The sequence below is a fragment of the Carcharhinus amblyrhynchos genome, chromosome 20 (assembly GCF_965287045.1).
Source record: "Carcharhinus amblyrhynchos chromosome 20, sCarAmb.v2.hapA, whole genome shotgun sequence".
Taxonomy (NCBI): Eukaryota; Metazoa; Chordata; class Chondrichthyes; order Carcharhiniformes; family Carcharhinidae; genus Carcharhinus; species Carcharhinus amblyrhynchos.
In genome coordinates, this window is record NC_137343.1 from 12193943 (window position 1) to 12211563 (window position 17621).

Below are 17621 nucleotides of genomic sequence, written 5' to 3' on the forward strand. Positions count from 1 at the left end.
AAACAATTGTGTTTTGAACTGTCCATTTGCTTACAAGATAAAAAGGGAGCTGGGAGTCTCAAGGATAGGTCTTCAGCATTTCTACTTGGATATAATGCCCATGTGATTCATGCTGCCATGGAGATCAGCTTTGCCAGAAGAAAGGTGTATAAAATATTACTGAACTGCACCAACGCTGATTGAGTGGGGAGGGGGGAGGAAAGTGGGGGAGAAGGGGTGGGGTCAGCTTTGGTAGAGGGGGTTAGTGCAGGCCCGATGGCCTGAATGATCTCCTTCAATGGTTCAATGGAATTGGGTATTCTGATTGTACAAAAGGTAAAACGAGTAGTTATTATTCTGTAAGCTGCCCACAATAACAATGATTAGTTGAAGTGTTTTTTATTCTGTTACAGTAAAAGTCATAAAATACAAAGTCTTGATTTGTCATCTTTTTAGCTTTCAATGGGATGTTCAACTTTCTCTTTATGGAGATTAATGGTGTCTACAGAGATCATGCAGTCTGGAACGTACTGACGACTACAAGAGGGAAAAATGAACCTTACATCCACATTTATAATGGGAACTGCTTATGCTGTGAGCAGTGTTACCAGTTTATAGTCTCAGTTTTATTTCCCTTAGCTTCTAGAGGTATGTCTCACTAAAACTATTACACCCATACACCCTGGCCGATAATCGATTACCTGCTCATCTTACTTTCTCAGAAACCAATGTTTTTCTCTTGGTAACATGCAAGCAATGTAACAGGAGAGAAATGGTCCCAATATAGAACCACAGAATCCCTACAGTGCAGATGGAGGCCATTCGACCCATCGAGTCTGTACTGACTCTTCAAAAGAGCTCATCCCAAAATCGTAATATCCTGCCTGAGGTCAACAGGCCTTCCCATTGTCCGCCCTTCACCTGCTCCGATTCCCATGGTGGGCAGGGCAGTAAAATTCTGGCTAATGGGCTCCATAGCGGGGGCGGCACGGTGGCATAGTGGCTAACACAGCTCTAGGGACCTGGGTTTGATTCCTGGCTTGGGTCACTGTCAGTGTGCAGTTTGCACATTCTTCCCGTGTCTGCGTGGGTTTCCTCAGGATACTCCAGTTTCCTCCCATAGTCCAAAAATGTGTGGATTAGGTGCACATGCTGTGCTAAATTGCCCCTTACTGTCCCTGATTGGATAGGTTAGAGGGATTAGCAGGGTAAATATATGGAGTTACAGGGATAGGACCTGGGTGGGATTGTTGTCGGTGCAGATTCGATGGGCCGAATGGCCTCCTTCTGCACTGTCGGGATTCTATTCCATGATCAGAACACATTCAGAGCTCCAGATTCCACACGTCTTGACAAACGTTCAACTTATAAATAAACACCGACTCTTCTGTCATAGCAAGCAACAACCCGCCTGCCTTTTAAGTCATGAATCTAAATTATCTGCGAGATTGGGTTGTCGGCGCGGAAGAGCTTCACCCTGTCAGAGAAAGTCAGCTCAACAAAGGGATTAAAAAAGATGAAGATCATTTTGTCAGAATTTTCATTGCGACATTCAGGAGTTTCATAAACACTCCAGCTGACAGGGTGCCCTTTCTGCCCCCTTCCTGTGAAACAAGGCAGCTGGATGTCAGAACACTCGATGTTTGAATTATTTGAAAGCAGATTTGGAACGAAACATCATTATTTCGGGTGCGGTGAAAGCCAACCGTCTGGAAAGTCAGGTTTGCAAAATGCCAAAGCAACTGGGCCATTGCTGCTGTGGAGCCACCTCGGCTTAAAGGCTCCCTGTCTTTCCCAAAGGATAACTTTGGGTGCTTCACAAATCCACAGGCCATCAGAACCCTCTTCTGGAATGAACCTCAATGAGGTGTTCACTCGAGCGCGGGAGCAGGATGAGAGCTGAGGGGGTGAGCCTGGGGCGCAGTGGGAGACGAGCACTGAGTTCACGGATATCTGATCTTGAACTCGAGTAGGGCGGAATCTTACCACCGTACACGCTGGCGAGATTTTCCAATCCCACCGCGGTGAACAGAGATGTGGCTGGCCGCCAAGTTCTCCAACCTCGCTGCGGCAGGAGGGAGCCGTCAACAGCAGGTAGGATTGCGCCCGTGAACATTCCAGCAATTATTTTTGGATAACTATTCTCCCCTGCTCTAGTGCCATGGAGATCATGGCCAGAATTTACCGGCAGGCCCGCCCGAGGCTCGTAAGATTGGGCCCAAAGCCAACAGTGAATGCCGATCTGCATTCCCCGAAATCGGAGAAGGTGTGCCGGTAAAATTAGGGATCAGGTCTAGTGTTTTTGGTTTATTACCACTTTGTAGAGCAGGGAATGTGAGCTGGGATCTTCCTTTCCTCTTGAATACTAAAGCACAGTAAGTAGTGTCACAACACCAGGTTAAAGTCCAACAGGTTTATTTATGAACATTTGTCAAGATATGTGGAATCTGGACCTCTGAATCATGGAATTGAATCCCGACAGTGCAGAAGGAGGCCATTCAGCCCATCGAATCTGCACCGACAACAATCCCACCCAGGTCCTATCCCTGTAACCCCTATCCCTGCTAATCCGATCCAACCAGGGACAGTAAGGGGCAATTTAGCATGGCATGTGCACCTAATCCACACATTTTTGGGCTATGGAGAGGGGGAACTGGAGTATCCTGAGGAAACCCACGCAGACACAGGGAGAATGTGCAAACTGCACACTGACAGTGACCCAAATCGGGAATCAAACCCAGGTCCCTAGGGCTGTGCTAGCCACTGTGCCACCGTGCCGCCCCTATGGAGCACATTGGCCAGAATTTTAGTATTATGAGCATTCGGAGCACTGCCCCTTCATCATGGCACTCACCTGATGAAGGAGCGGCGCTTCGAAAGCTCGTGTTACCAAGTAAACCTGTTGGACTTTAACCTAGTGTTGTGAGACTACTTCCCATGCCTACCCCAATCCAAAACCGGCAACTCCACATCATGAATACTAAAGCAGAAGATGCACCTCCACCACCAAGCCAATGTGAGGGCTTTAATTGACAGAATGAATCACAGGACTGAAAATAGAACCAACTGTGAGGAGCTGGCCTGTTACATCAATGACAACCTAAGCCATTTTGATACTTCCTTAAAGCTGCGCTATATAATTGCATGGGTTGAATCACTGGGGAGATAGAGTTTAACACAGTTCTAGTTGGCCCAAAGTGGTGGTGGTGGGTTACTTCACAATGCATTAAGAATTGACCATTTAGTCATGTGCAGGAGCTGATGGAGGTGACAAGTTTCCTTTCCTGCAAGGCATTCCAGCTCATAAGGACAATGTAATAGGTGTCAGTCTGTGCCTCGAGGATAGATAGAGATTTGAGCACAGAATCATTTCAGTTTGGTGTTGTTGGACGGTGTCATCTTTCAAGTTCACAGCTAAGCCTGGGTGCTATCTAGCCCTCTCTGGCTCCAGGGAGGCTATGGCTTAGTGGTATTATTGCTAGGCTATTAATCCAGAAACTCAGCTAATGTTCTGGACACCCGGGATCGAATCGTGCCACGGCAGATGGTGGAATTTGAATTCAATAAAAACTACCTGGAATTAAGAATCTACTGAGGACCATGAAACCACGTCGATTGTCGGAAAAGAAACCATCTGGTTCACTAGTGCCCTTTGGGGAAGGAAATCTGCCATCCTTATCTGGTCTGGCCTATGTGTGACTCCAGAGCAACAGCAATGTGGTTGACTCGCAACTGGGTAACTAGGGATGGGTAATAAATGCTGGCCCAGCCAGCAATGCCCATGTCCCACAAAAAATGTTATGCAAAATGATCAAGACAGAATAAAAGTTGAGGTATTCTGGTGTCCTGGCCAATAGTTATCACTCAAACAACATCACTGAAACTGCTTCATAAATAATTTATCTTGCTAATGTATGCGGGATCTTACTGTGTTAAACTGGCTGCAGCATCTCTTAAATGGTTGTGAAGTGGGATGTTCTGGTTCTACGAAAGGCGCTACACAAATACAAGTTCTTCATTTCTTTCATTATCATTGAATCAGTTGGGCTGCTACAACAACTTGTTATTTCATCTTAATCTGACCTTGGTGCTGCCTCACAAATGACTAGCACAATGAAATAAATTATCGTTGTGTTGTGGGATTTGGATTTATGGCTTTAATGTTGCTATACCAGCGAAGTAACCACTCCGATGTCATATCCACATAAGTTAACCAGGGTTCCTGTTGGTCACTGCTATGCAGTGACTCCCAACAGAAAGGTTCCATTGAGGCACTGGGTGAAATGAAGGGCAGGATTTGCTGTAATGTCCTTCACACCATCCAGCATACCAACACTCAGTCTAAACTCCAGTGTGAAGAATTGGCATTCATAAGAACTAGGAGCAGGAGTAGGCCATCTGGCCCCTCGAGGCTGCTCTGCCATTCCATAAGACCATGGTTGATCTATTTGTGGACTCAGCTCCACTTACCTGCCCACTCACCATAGCCCTTAATTCCTTTACTGTTCAAAAATCTATCCATCCTTGCCTTAAAAACACTCAATGAGGTAGCCTCAACTGCTTCACTGGGCAGGAAATTCCACAGATTCACAACCCTTTATGTGAAGAAGTTCCTCCTCAACTCAGTCCTAAATCTGATCCCCCTTATTTTAAGGCTATGCTCCCTAGTTCTAGTTTCACCCACCAGTGGAAACAACTTTCCTGTTTCTGTCTTATCTATTCTCTTCATAATCTTATACGTTTCTATAAGACCTCCCCTCATTCTTCTGAATTCCAATGAGTATAATCCCAGTCCACTCAGTCTGTCCTCATATGCCAACCCTCTCAACTCTGGAATCAACCAGTGGATCTCCACTGCACCTCCTCCAGTGCCAGTATATCCTTTCTCAAGTAAGGAGACCAAAATTGTACACAGTATTCCAGGTGTGGCCTCACCAGCACCTTATACAGCTGCAACATAACCTCGCTGTTTTTAAACTCCATCCCTCTAGCAATGAAGGACAAAATTCCATTTGCCTTCTTAATTACCTGCTGCACCTGCAAACCAACTCCTTGAGATTCCTGTACAAGGGCACCCATGTCCCTCAGCACAGCAGCATGCTGAAATTTTTTATTATTTAAACAGTAGTCCATTTTGCTGTTATAAGAACATAAGAAATAGGAGCGGGAGTAGGCCATCTAGCCCTTCGAGCCTGCCCCGCCATTCAATAAGATCATGGCTGATCTGTCGTGGCTCAGTTCCACATTCCCGCCCTCTCCCCATAACCCTTAATCCCCTCTCTTATCAAAAACTGTTACTCCTACCAAAATGGATGACCTCACATTTACCAACATTGTACTCCATCAGCCAGACCCTCTCCCACTCACTTCTATATCCCTTTATTTGACTTATTTATATTTATTCAACTGATGTACCAGGGGACAGGGAGCAACCCTATGGGTTAGGCCCTCATGTAAGACAGCGCTTATAGGAAAACAGTGAAGAAAAGGGGGAAAATATTCTAATTTCAAATACAAAGTAACAATATCCTGAATAAAAGGCATGTTATGTGATAAGCATGAAGATAATGACAGGGTAGAGGAGCTCCAAACTGGTGTGTTGCAATTCATCCACAGTTTGATTCAGTGTGTGATGTAGTTAATTGAATGGGGCTAAGTGAGAACAGCAATTAAACCATCCAAGGCCTTCCATCAGCCAAGTTAACTCCAGCACCTCACCCTAAAGGACGCATTGGCCAAAATTTGCCAGCCCTTATCGCTGGCAAGATCTTCCAGTCCTGCGCCGATGGTGACCCCAACATCAGGCACTCACCGATGAAGGAGCGGCGTTCTGAAAGCTTGTGCTACTAGATAAACCTGTTGGACTTTAACCTGGTGTTGTGAGACTTCTTACTGTGCCCGTCAGTAACTCCACATCCTGGCTGGGTAGGGTAGCTTTGATTAAGGTGAGTGTACTACCTAGGCTGCTCTATCCTCCATAAATGTTACCCATCCTGTTGCCTACAAAGATCATTAAAGAAATTAATGGGGCACTCAGTTGTTTTGTTTGGAACAAGATGAAACCTCATTACAGCTAGCTAAGCTGCAGTTGCCTGATTCGAAAGGAGGAGCATGTGGGGAGGGGAGGGATGCCTGCCAAATAATAAAACGTATCAGTTAGCCTCCATCTTAAATTCATACCGGAATGGATTAGTGGAGACCCTTCCTCCAGACGGCTTGATATCGAAGCCTGTCAGTCTTTACACTCCTTGCATTCGCTTTCATTCTCAGGAATGCCAAGGCTGTGTCAAACAAGTGTGATATTCCTATTACTATTAACGCTTTGGAATCTTGGAGGATGGCTCGTGAGTTAAAGGGGAGATCTAACTTAATATCCCCTCTTTCTCCCATTCAGGGTCATCCAGATTTCCTGCCTGGCCTTGTGGTTTCGATATCTGGAGAGATAGAGGTCTCTGTAGGCTGGGTGATGTCTTTCGTGATGTGGGTATGTCAGCGTTGGACTGGCGTAAACACAGTAAAAAGCCTGACAACACCAGGTTTTAGTCCAACCTATTTATTTGATAATATACTCACAAGCTTTCGGGGTTAGCCCCTTCGTCAGGTGAATGGAGAGTTCTGGCCTCAGACAGAGCATATAAAGCACAGACAGTTTAGAGATTACTGATTAGAATGCGAATCCTTACACCTAACCTGCTGTTCAAGACCTGAAGTGGCTGATAATGTGAGTGGAAGGAGCACTGATCACAGGTTAAAGAGATGTGTATTGTCTCCAGACAGTACAGTAAGTGAGGTTTTGCAAACCCAGGCAAGTCACAGGGGTTACAGATAGTGCGACATGAACCCAAGATCCCTGTTGAGACCGTCCTCATGTGTGCGGAACTTGGCTATCAGTCTCTGTTCAGCGACTCTGCGCTGTCGTGTGTCGTGAAGGCCGCCTTGGAGAATGCTTACCCGAAGGTCAGAGGCTGAATGCCCGTGACCACTGAAGTGTTCGCCAACAGGAAGGGAACAGTCTTGCCTGGTGACTGTCGAGCGATGTTCATTCATCCGTTGTCGTAGCGTCTGCATGGTCTCCCCAATGTACCATGCTTCGGGACATTCTTTCTTGCAATGTATCAGGTAGACAATGTTGGCCGAGTTGCAATAGTATTTACCATGTACCTGGTGGATGGTATTCTCACGTGTGATGATGGTATCCATGTCGATGATCCGGCATGTCTTGCAGAGGTTGCTGTGGCAGGGTTGTGTGGTATTGTGGTCACTGTTCTCCTGAAGGCTGGGTAGTTTGCTGCGAACAATGGTCTGTTTGAGGTTGTGTGGTTGTCTGAAGGCAAGAAGTGGGGGTGTGGGGATAGCCCTAGCGAGATGTTCGTCTTCATCAATGATATGTTGAAGACTCCGGAGAAGATGTCGTAGCTTCTCCGCTCCGGGGAAGTACTGGACGACGAAGGGTACTCTGTCCACTCTGTCCCGTGTTTGCCTTCTGAGGAGATCGGTGCGGTTTTTCGCTGTGGCGCATCGGAACTGCCGATCTATGAGTCGAGCACCATATCCTGTTCTTATGAGGGCATCTTTCAGGGTCTGGAGGTGTCTGTCACGATCCTCCTCATCTGAGCAAATCCTGTGTATACGGAGGGCTTGTCCATAGGAAATGGCTTCTTTAACATGTTTAGGGTGGAAACTGGAGAAGTGGAGCATTGTGAGATTGTCTGTGGGCTTGTGGTACAGTGAGGTGCTGAGGTGACCGTCGTTAATGGAGATGCGTGTGTCCAAGAATGCAACTGATTCTGGGGAATAGTCCATGGTGAGTCTGATGGTGGGGTGGAATTTGTTGATATCATCATATAGTTGTTTCAGTGATTGTTCACCATGTTCACGACACACGACAGCGCAGAGTCGCTGAACAGAGACTGATAGCCAAGTTCCGCACACATGAGGACGGTCTCAACAGGGATCTTGGGTTCATGTCGCACTATCTGTAACCCCTGTGACTTGCCTGGGTTTGCAAAACCTCACTTACTGTACTGTCTGGAGACAATACACATCTCTTTAACCTGTGATCAGTGCTCCTTCCACTCACATTATCAGCCACTTCAGGTCTTGAACAGCAGGTTAGGTGTAAGGATTCGCATTCTAATCAGTAATCTCTAAACTGTCTGTGCTTTATATGCTCTGTCTGAGGCCAGAACTCTCCATTCACCTGACGAAGGGGCTAACCCCGAAAGCTTGTGAGTATATTATCAAATAAATAGGTTGGACTAAAATCTGATGTCTTTCGAGCAGCTGTATCAAAAGTCCGATGTTCCAAAACACTCCCTTCTTGCGATACTTGCAATTCAGAGACTTTATTCTTACTAGGACAACTTTCCCTTGTGATGCTATGATTTCCCCAGTGGAAAATTCTTGCTACCAGCACAGCCTAAACAACTAATTAGTAAATTTTATGATACTTTATGTTCTAGATCCTGTGAGAATATATTGGACACACTGTGGCCCTGGGAAAGAGGCCTTGAAGTAAATATTAATGAGGAAACATGGGATGACATTTGGGAATATGCTAATAAAATCTCAGTTTGTAATACAACAAAAGAGAATCAGCTTCGGATATTACACCATATTACTCCAAGCTAAAGACATCAGTTTGTTCCCAGTGTATTCTCATTATGTTAGAAATGCAAGGTGGGCATGGGGATATATGGGCACTTTTTTTGGTCCTGTGTTAAGATTAAATTCTACTGGTTTAATGTCCTTAATAGATCATCAAATCAAAGAATCCCTACAGTGCCAGAAAGAGAGGCCATTCAGCCCATTGTGTCTGCACCAACAATAATCCTATCCAGGCCCTATCCTCTCCTGGAGGTTGGGAAATCTTTAAAGTCAGCAGAAAGCCACAAAAAAAGCCATAAAAGGAAAATAAGATGGATTATGAGAGTAAACTAGTTAAGAATATAAAAACAGATAGCAAAAGTTTCTACAAATATATAGAACGAAAAAGAACGGCTAAAGTAAACATCAGTCCTTTAGAGGATGAGAAGGGAGATGTAATAATTGGAAATGAGAAAATGGCTGAGGCATTGAGAAGGTATTTTGCGTCGGTCTTCACAGTGGAAGACACAAATAACATGCCAAAAATTGATGACAGGATGGTTATGGAAGGTGAGAACCTAGAAGCTATTATCACGAAAGGGATACTGTTGGGCAAGTTAATGGGACTAAAGGTAGACGAGTCTCCTGGTCCTGATGGAATGCATCCCAGGGTACTAAAAGTGAAAGGGGGAGAAATAGCAAATGTGGTAATTTACCAAAATTCGCTGGACTCTTTGGGTGGTTCCCGCAGATTGGAAAGGGGCAAATATTTTAAAAAGGAGGTAGACAAAAGGCAAGTAACTACAGGCCGGTTAGCTTAACTTCTGCAGTAGGGAAATGCTTGAATCTATCATCAAGGAAGAAATAATGAGACATCTGGATATAAAATTGTTTCATTGGTAAGATGCAGCATGGGTTCATGAAGTGAAAGTCATGTTTTTGAGGCAAGGATAGACAGATTTTTGAACTGTAAAGGAATTAAGGGTTATGGTGAGTGGGCGGGTAAGTGGAGCTGAGTCCACGAGAAAATCAGCCATGATCTTATTGAATGGCGTAACAGGCTCAAGGGGCTAGATAGTCTACTCCTGCTCCTAGTTCTTATGTTCTTATCCCTGTGACTCCATGTAATCGTCCTGACACTGAGGGGAAATCCCACCCAAACTTTTTCCCCATAACCCCAAGTGTTTACCCCACTAATCCCCCTAACCTACACATCTTGGGACACTGAAGGGCAATTTAACATGGCCAATCTACCTAACCTGCACATCTTTGGAGTGTGGGAGGAAACTGGAGCACCTGGAAGAAACCCACACAGACACGGGGAGAATGTACAAACTCCACACAGACAGTGACCCAAGCAGGAATCAAACCTGGGACCTTGGCACTATGAGGCAGCAGTACTAACCACTGTGCCACCGATGATTTTTAATACAGCCTTAGGATTGTATTTAATACAGTGTCTCCCAGATAAAAAGATAACGAAGTAAATGAGAAAAGGCTGTACAATATCCTCACATTCACAGCATGGAAAAATATCCTCAGCTCATGGATTTGTAAGAAGCCTCCTTCAATTCAGAATTGGCATAAATTATTATGGAATGTATTCCAATGGAATGAATAACCTGTTTACGCCAAACTAAATCAGATACATTCCATAAGGTATGGGACCGCTATCTTAAAATTCTAGGTTCTGACAAGGGTTTCCATAAGTTATGTAGCTCTGTCGCTGTTATCCTGTAACTTTGTGTGCGTACTGTTTTTCCACCAATGGCCTTATTTTGATATCCTGATCCCCCATTCTCCGCTGTATCCTTTCACTATCTGTAGGATGCAAGGTTCTGGGTGCAATGAATAATCCAAACCAACTGTGTTGGTATTTTTCTGTCTCTTTCCACATATATTTAGAGTCATATAGATTTCACAGCATGGAAACAGGTGCTTCAGCCCAGCTTGTCCATGCTATCCTTTTTTTTAACCACTAAGTTAGTCCAAATTGCCTGCGTTTGGCCCATATCCCTCTATATCCATCTTACCCATGTAAATGCTTTTTAAAAGACAAAGTTGTACCCGCCTCTACTACTATCTCTGGCAGCTCATTCTAGACACTCACCAGGCTCTATGTGAAAAAATTGCCCCTCTGGACCCTTTTGTATCTCTCCCTTCTCACTTTAAACTTATGCCCTCTAGTTTTAGACTCCCTCATCTTTGGGAAAAGATGTTGACTATCTAGCTGACTTATGCCCCTCATTATTTTATAGATCTTTATAAGATCACCCCTAAGCCTCCTACGCTCCAAGGAAAAAAGGCCCAGTCTATCCAGCCTCTCCTTATAACTCAAACCATCAAGTCCCTGTAGCACCCTAGTAAATCTTTTCTGCACTCTTTCTAGTTCTCCTTTCTATAATAGGGTGACCAGAACTGTACACAGTTCTGTATTTGTTGAAAAATGATCATACTGTACTGTACAATTGCTGAGGGTTTGCTGCATTATTTGTAAAAAGTAAAAAACCTTCCATAAAAATATATCTTAAAAAAAAAGTACCACTGAACAGCCTCCACCAAATTACCATTGCAAAATTAAAATGAATGGAGTTATAAGATCGCTGCACAGACAGATTAAACATGACTTAAATGAGGCAAGAGTGAAATAGTGAAACAGAAATAACATAATCTTCCAGTGTCCTTTTGCTTGAGCAACTTAAACATGTGTTGGAGAAATGATTAAAGCATGATTATTAAAAGAGTGTCTGTTGATTGACAATGTGACAGGAGTGACAGAATCATAGAATCCCTCCAGTGCAGAAGGAAGCCATTCGGCCCATCAAATCTGCAATGACCACAATCTTACCCAGACCTTATCCTCATTACCCCAAGCATTTACCCTAGCTAGTACCCCCTGACGGTAAGGAACAACTTAGTACAGCCGTCCACCTAACCAGCACATCTTTGGAGTGTGGGAGGAAACTGAAGCACACGGAGGAAACCCACGCAGACACGGGGAGAACGTGCAGACTCCACACAGACAGTGATTCGAGCCGGGATTCCAACCCGGGACACTGGCACTGTGAGACAGCAGTGCTAACCATTGTGTCACCAGGTCACCCTATGGGCATGTATTCTCAAACTCTGCACCAAACGGTGATTAGAATGATGTTGGTTAACCCTGGCTTTATAACAACCACTAACATCCACCCAGGAAAGCCAATCAATTAATTGGGGAATAGTGAAGGTGAAGGGGTAGAAGTATTGGGAGTTCAATGTTACCATTCAGATGAATTAGAATGCAACTCCAGTGGATAAAGCTTGCCATCTTTTGCTTTCAGTACAACCCATCTCATCTGTTTTATTGAAGCCTCTGTGGTCATGGTTCCCTAGATTTTTCTTCTCTTGTTACGCCTAAGTTGCAAACACACCATCTTCCATGCAACTCATCCCCAATGTGTGGTAACCTAAAGATATCAGACCATTGCCTACTCTAGTTCTCACAAAGAGATCATAGAATACTACAGTGCAGAAAGAGGCCATTTGGCCCATCAAGTCTGCACTGACCACAGTCCCACCCAGGCCTTGCCCCCATAACCTCATGCATTTACCCTAGCTAGTACCCCTGACACTAAGGGGCAATTTAGCATGGCCAATCCACCTAACCCGCACTTTGGACTGTGGGAAGAAACCGGAGCACCCAGAGGAAATCCACGCAGACACAGGGAGAATGTACAAAGTCCACACAGACAGTGACCCAAGTCGGGAATCGAACCCAGGTCCCTGGCACTGTGAGGCCACAGTGTAGCTCAGTAAGTGCTTCCCTGTAAGTTAATATAATAGTAGGGCAGCACAGTGGCACAGTGGTTGGCATGCTGCCTCACAGCACCCAGGGACCTGGGTTCAATTCCTGGCCTGGGTCATTGTCTGCACAGAGTCTGCATGTTCGCCCCATGTCTGCATGGGTTTCCTCCGGGTGCTCCAGTTTCCTCCCACAGTCCGAAAGATGTGCTGGTTAGATGTGTTAGCTATGTTAAATTCTCCCTCAATGTACCTGAACTTGTGCCAAAGCGTGACGACTAGAGTATTTTCACAGTAACTTCATTGCAGTGTTAATGTAGGCCTACCTGTGACAATAATAAATTAACTTTAAAACTAGTTCATTGACATCTGTAAAACTTTGTCCTTCTTTATTTATTCGTAGCTGTAGTCTCATATTTGCCACCCTTTTACTCTATAAGACTTAAAATAGATTCAGGCTAATTATAAAGTGCAGTACATCTTTACAAATCATTATGCAAAGACTGAGCCAGCATGCAATCAATTAGCTGATTTAGATTAATATTTATGCTCTGAAGACAATAGTATGTAAAATAATATCTTATTTCTAGATTACATTACAACTGAGCCAAGCAGAATCTCTGTTACTGCTTCAGATGATGGTTGCATGATTAAAAGTTACTTATGGACTCCACCACACAAGCCCTGTCTTCTCTGTCTCTTCCAACGTAGAAATTGCAAGACTCAACCTGAATGTTGATTCATAGAGTCACAGAAGTTTACAGCATGGAAACAGGCCCTTTGGCCCAACTTGTCCATGTCCTTTTTTTTAAGCCCCTAAACTGGTCCCAATTGCCTGCGTTTGGCCCATATCCCTCTATACCCATCGTACTCATGTAACTGTTTAAATGCTTTTTAAAAAACAATGTTGTACCCACCTCTACCACTACCTCTGGCAACTTGTTCCAGACACTCACCACCCTATGTGTGAAAAAATTGCCCCTCTGGACACTTTTATATCTCTCCCCTCTCACCTTAAACCTATGCCCTCTAGATTTAGACTCCCCTACCTTTGGAGAAAGATATTGACTATCTAGCTGATCTATGCCCCTAAGTAACAGCATAAAGATCCTCATTCATCAGTTTAGGGCAAACACAACTTGTTTATTTACAGGTTAAACGATACAGAGGCTTACAGCCTCATGGCTGCACTCAGCTCCCGAGTGACTCTGAGCACATAAGCCCATGCTGACCATAGAACATACATAGAACATGGAACATTACAGCACAGTACAGGCCCTTCAGCCCTTGATGTTGCACCGACCAAAGGAACCAATCTAATGACCCTCTAACCTAAACTATTATAATATCCATATGTCTATCCAATGACCATTTGATAGAAAAAATTACCAGGGCAATTCCCCCACCCTGCTCCCTGATTGGGTTCTCTGGGTCATGTGACCCTTCCTCTGCAGATTGATCCTTAAAGGGACAATTATCACAAACTGTTTCTCAAACCCACTGAGTCCACTACTCTATTTAACTTGACCTGTACAATGGCATTTGAACCTTCTCTAAGATTTCTCCGGAGCCAGCCCAAATAAATTGAAGGAAGTTCTGCCATTCAAATTCAATATCTAGATATATGTTATAGGTTTTTCCAATGCCGTTACAACATTGCCTTAAATCTGTCAATAATGTGAGAGCAATATGATGAAAGTGTTCAAGAATCTAGGGGATTTTCACAGTAACTTCACTGCAGTGTTAATGTAAGCCTACTTGTCACACAAATAAATAAACTTCATTGGGTTAAAGTTCTTCTATTTTCCCCTCCTCTCTCACCCTAACTCTCATAGTTGCATAGATCACCTGCAGGCAAAGAGAGAAGTGGCCAAGCAAATTCTCACCACACCAGCTCACCTTCTTTCACTCCTCTCTCCTTCTCCTCTTCTCTCCCCCACCCACTGACCCATATCAAACTGAGTTCAATAAATGATCTGTAAGAGTAGAACTCCTCCACTTTGCCCACTCCATGACATCCTGTACTGATATTTCATTGTAACAGACCAGCCCGCCACTTACATGTAAAACTATTGTGCCAACGTTAACCATGTATCTTATTTAGCTGTGTATCAATGGCAGCCACTCCTGTAGCGATGAAAGCATTAGCTTGATGTTAAATGAAGTTTTCAGTTTCAGATTAGAATGGTTGGACATGCCATTGGGATTTACATTCCGAGCAAATTTTATCTAGCCTTTTTTATGCTTCAAACACAACAATCTGGTCAGGCAACAGGCAACTTGTTCTTACATATCTGTCCTTTCCAAATCTCCCAAAGTCGTCGTTATCGTACTACGGAGAGAACAGAATTTATCACAATTTACCACCACATCAATCCTATTCGGATATAAAGCACTGCCTATTCAATCAACTTATCGTTTCCATCCTCTTAGATCCCTATTTTTAGAGTCTCGCAGGGCAGGATTACAGGATTATTGCCCTTTCTGGGGAAGGCTGGCGCAATGGGCAATAGTTAACAGAGGTGGGGGAAAGAAGAATCATAATGCAGTCATCCATTTTAGCTTTAACACTTAGCAGCAATGACAGCGGGGGAGGAAACCATTATGCTGCCGGGACTTAACTCTAGATTCCAAGGCTGACTAATTTTAATCTTTCCTATTCATCCTCATGTTCTCTGTCATTTCAAATAGATGTGATTTGCAACGAGCCTGAAAAGCTGTTCTCTCCAACGCACTGAAATTTCAATGCAGCTGTACGGTTTGTGTTGTATCAGCTGTTTTGAATGCTACTCTGAGAGTTAAGTACAGTTTGTATGTGGCTGTTCTGGAACATAAACTTTCAGAATATTACAGGCATTTGTTTTAAGTACTTCTCATCGTGAAATTCCCAGAGACCAGGACCTGTTTGATGGGCAGACGATTGAGCCTGGATTTTCTTGGGCTCCAGAAACTGAACAGTTTTCACTACACGTTGGTCTGTATTTCTATCCAAGTCTGTAACCAAATAGGTGATGGCCTAGTGGTATTAACACTAGGTTATTAACTCAACTAATGTTCTGGGGACTTGGATTCAAATCCTGCCACAGCAGCTGGTGAAATGTGAACACAATTTTAAAAAATGTGGAATTAAGAATCTACTGATGTCAATTGTCGGAAAAAACCTACCTAGCTCACTGATGTTCTTCAGTTAAGGAAATCTGCCATCTTTACCTGGTCTGGCCTACGTGTGACAGCAACATGATTGCCTCTCAAGTGCCCTTGGGCAACTAGGAATGGGCAATAAATGTTGGCCAGCCAGCGGCGCCTATGTCCCGTGAATGAATAAAACAATGCACCTCGTGGCTTTCTTTTCTGTGTTTTAGACCGAGAAATTACCTTTCTTCTTCATCTTCACTTTCATCAGTCGACTCCTCCTCTAAGACGGTCTGCAGGTCTGCGATTCGCTTTATTGACGTCTCGAGGTCCGCTTGCAAGGTCTGTTTAATCGCCATCAGGCTGTCCACCTGAGCTGCCTGTCAAGTTGAACAAGCGCTGAACATTACTAACACATGGCAGTTAAATGAATAATGAGTCATCCCTCGTTTTAAGGAAGAATTTTCATCAGAGAAACAAAGAAACATAGAAGCTAGGAGCAGCAAGAGGCCATTTGGCCCTTCGAGCCTGCTCCACCATTCATCACGATCATGCCTAATCGTCCAACTCAATATCCTAATCCTGCTTTCTCCTCATAGCCTTTGATCCCATTTGTCCCAAGTGTTATATCCAGCCGCCTCTTGAACACATACATCCTTGATATCATTTCTAGAATCTGTCAAATTTCTCACATGACTGTAGTTTGACTGATCCATCCAAAGAGTCAACTGCGTGGTGGCACCTACGCAGAGTAGTGCCAGTAAGAAAATAAAGAAAAGTGCAGCTCAGGAACATGCCCTTCGGCCCTCCAAGCCAGTGTCGATCATAATGCCCTAACTAAACTAAAAGAACCTTCTGCCTTTACTCGGTCCGTTTCCCTCTATTCCCTCCCTATTCATGTATCCATCCAGATGCCTCTTAAATGTTGCTAATGTGCCAGCTTCCACCATCTCCTCTGGCAGCGTGCTTCAGGCACCCATCACTCTCTGTGTAAAAAACGTCCCCCGTACATCTCCCTTAAAATTTCTCCCTCTCACCTTGATCCTGTGCCTCCTTGTAATTGACACTTCCACCCTGGGAAAAACTCCCTGACTATCCATCATGTCAATGCCTCTCATAATTTTGTAGACCTCTATCAGGTCTCCCCTCAGCCTCTGACTTTCCAGTGAAAATTATTCTAGCTTGCTCAACCTCTCCTCATAGTCAACACCCTTGAGACTAGGCAGCATCCTGGTGAACCATCTTTGCACTCTCCCAAGCTTCCAAATCCTTCTGGTTACGTGGTGACCAGAACTGCGCGCAATACTTCAAACGCGGCCTAACCAAGGTTTTATATAGCTGCAACATGACTTCCCAACTTTTGTACTCAAAGGCCTTGATTTTACCCGTACAGCTGGCCCAAAATTGGGGCGGGCGAGGCTCATAGAACGACATTCCCTGTTGGCCTAAAGCGCGATCTTACGAGCCTGGGGTGGCCGTGCCGGTAAAATCAGGGCCAATGCTTCAGCTGATGATGGCTAGCGTGCCATTTGTCTTTTGAATCACCTTGGTCACCTGTGCTGCCACCTTCAGGGAACTGTGGACCTGCACGCCCAGATCCCTCTGTACATTAATATTCCTGGATGTTTTGCTAGTTACAATATAATTCACATCTAAAACTGATCTCCAAAATGCTTTTTGTTTGGATACAACAATAACATATTTGAACTTCTCATCACCAAGGATGATTCAACACTCTCACTTCCTGATGGAAATCCAATCCTACAATTAGAAATATTTACCAGCACTAAGCCGTGTATTTACTCATGGCTTCAATACTGAGTCACTGGAGTAATTGCAGCTGACAATGGGGTCAAGAAGGGTGAGTAATGATGACACCTTTGTCATTGTTTTTCTTACCACTCTGGAACCAATAACTTTAAAAATCCTCTTTAAAGACCAATGTGGGACTCCCACATCAGGCTCCAATGGAGGTGACAACCCTGTGTTGAGAGAGAAACAGTGATTTTGTTTTATTTATTCTGAGGATGTGAGCGTCACTGGCCGGCCAGTGACCAACCTCCCATCTGTTGACTCTGTCGGCACTTCCCACTCCCTTGGATAAACACCCCATGCTTAATTATGGGGACATACTCTCTTCC

At 44.3% G+C, this 17621-nt stretch overlaps 1 protein-coding gene across 3 annotated transcripts in view; it reads right to left on the bottom strand.

Annotated features, from left to right (window-relative positions):
* The window catches only part of LOC145355752 (unconventional myosin-XVIIIb-like), a 344749-nt gene that overhangs the window by 10725 nt on the left and 316403 nt on the right, over positions 1 to 17621 (bottom strand). For all 3 annotated transcript variants that reach the window (XM_080208083.1, XM_080208085.1, XM_080208084.1), the window contains 2 exons: positions 15724 to 15860; positions 14639 to 14680 (listed from right to left, as the gene is read on the bottom strand). In XM_080208083.1, the coding sequence (XP_080064209.1) occupies positions 14639 to 14680; positions 15724 to 15860 (179 nt within the window). The remainder of the gene's footprint in view (positions 1 to 14638; positions 14681 to 15723; positions 15861 to 17621) is intronic.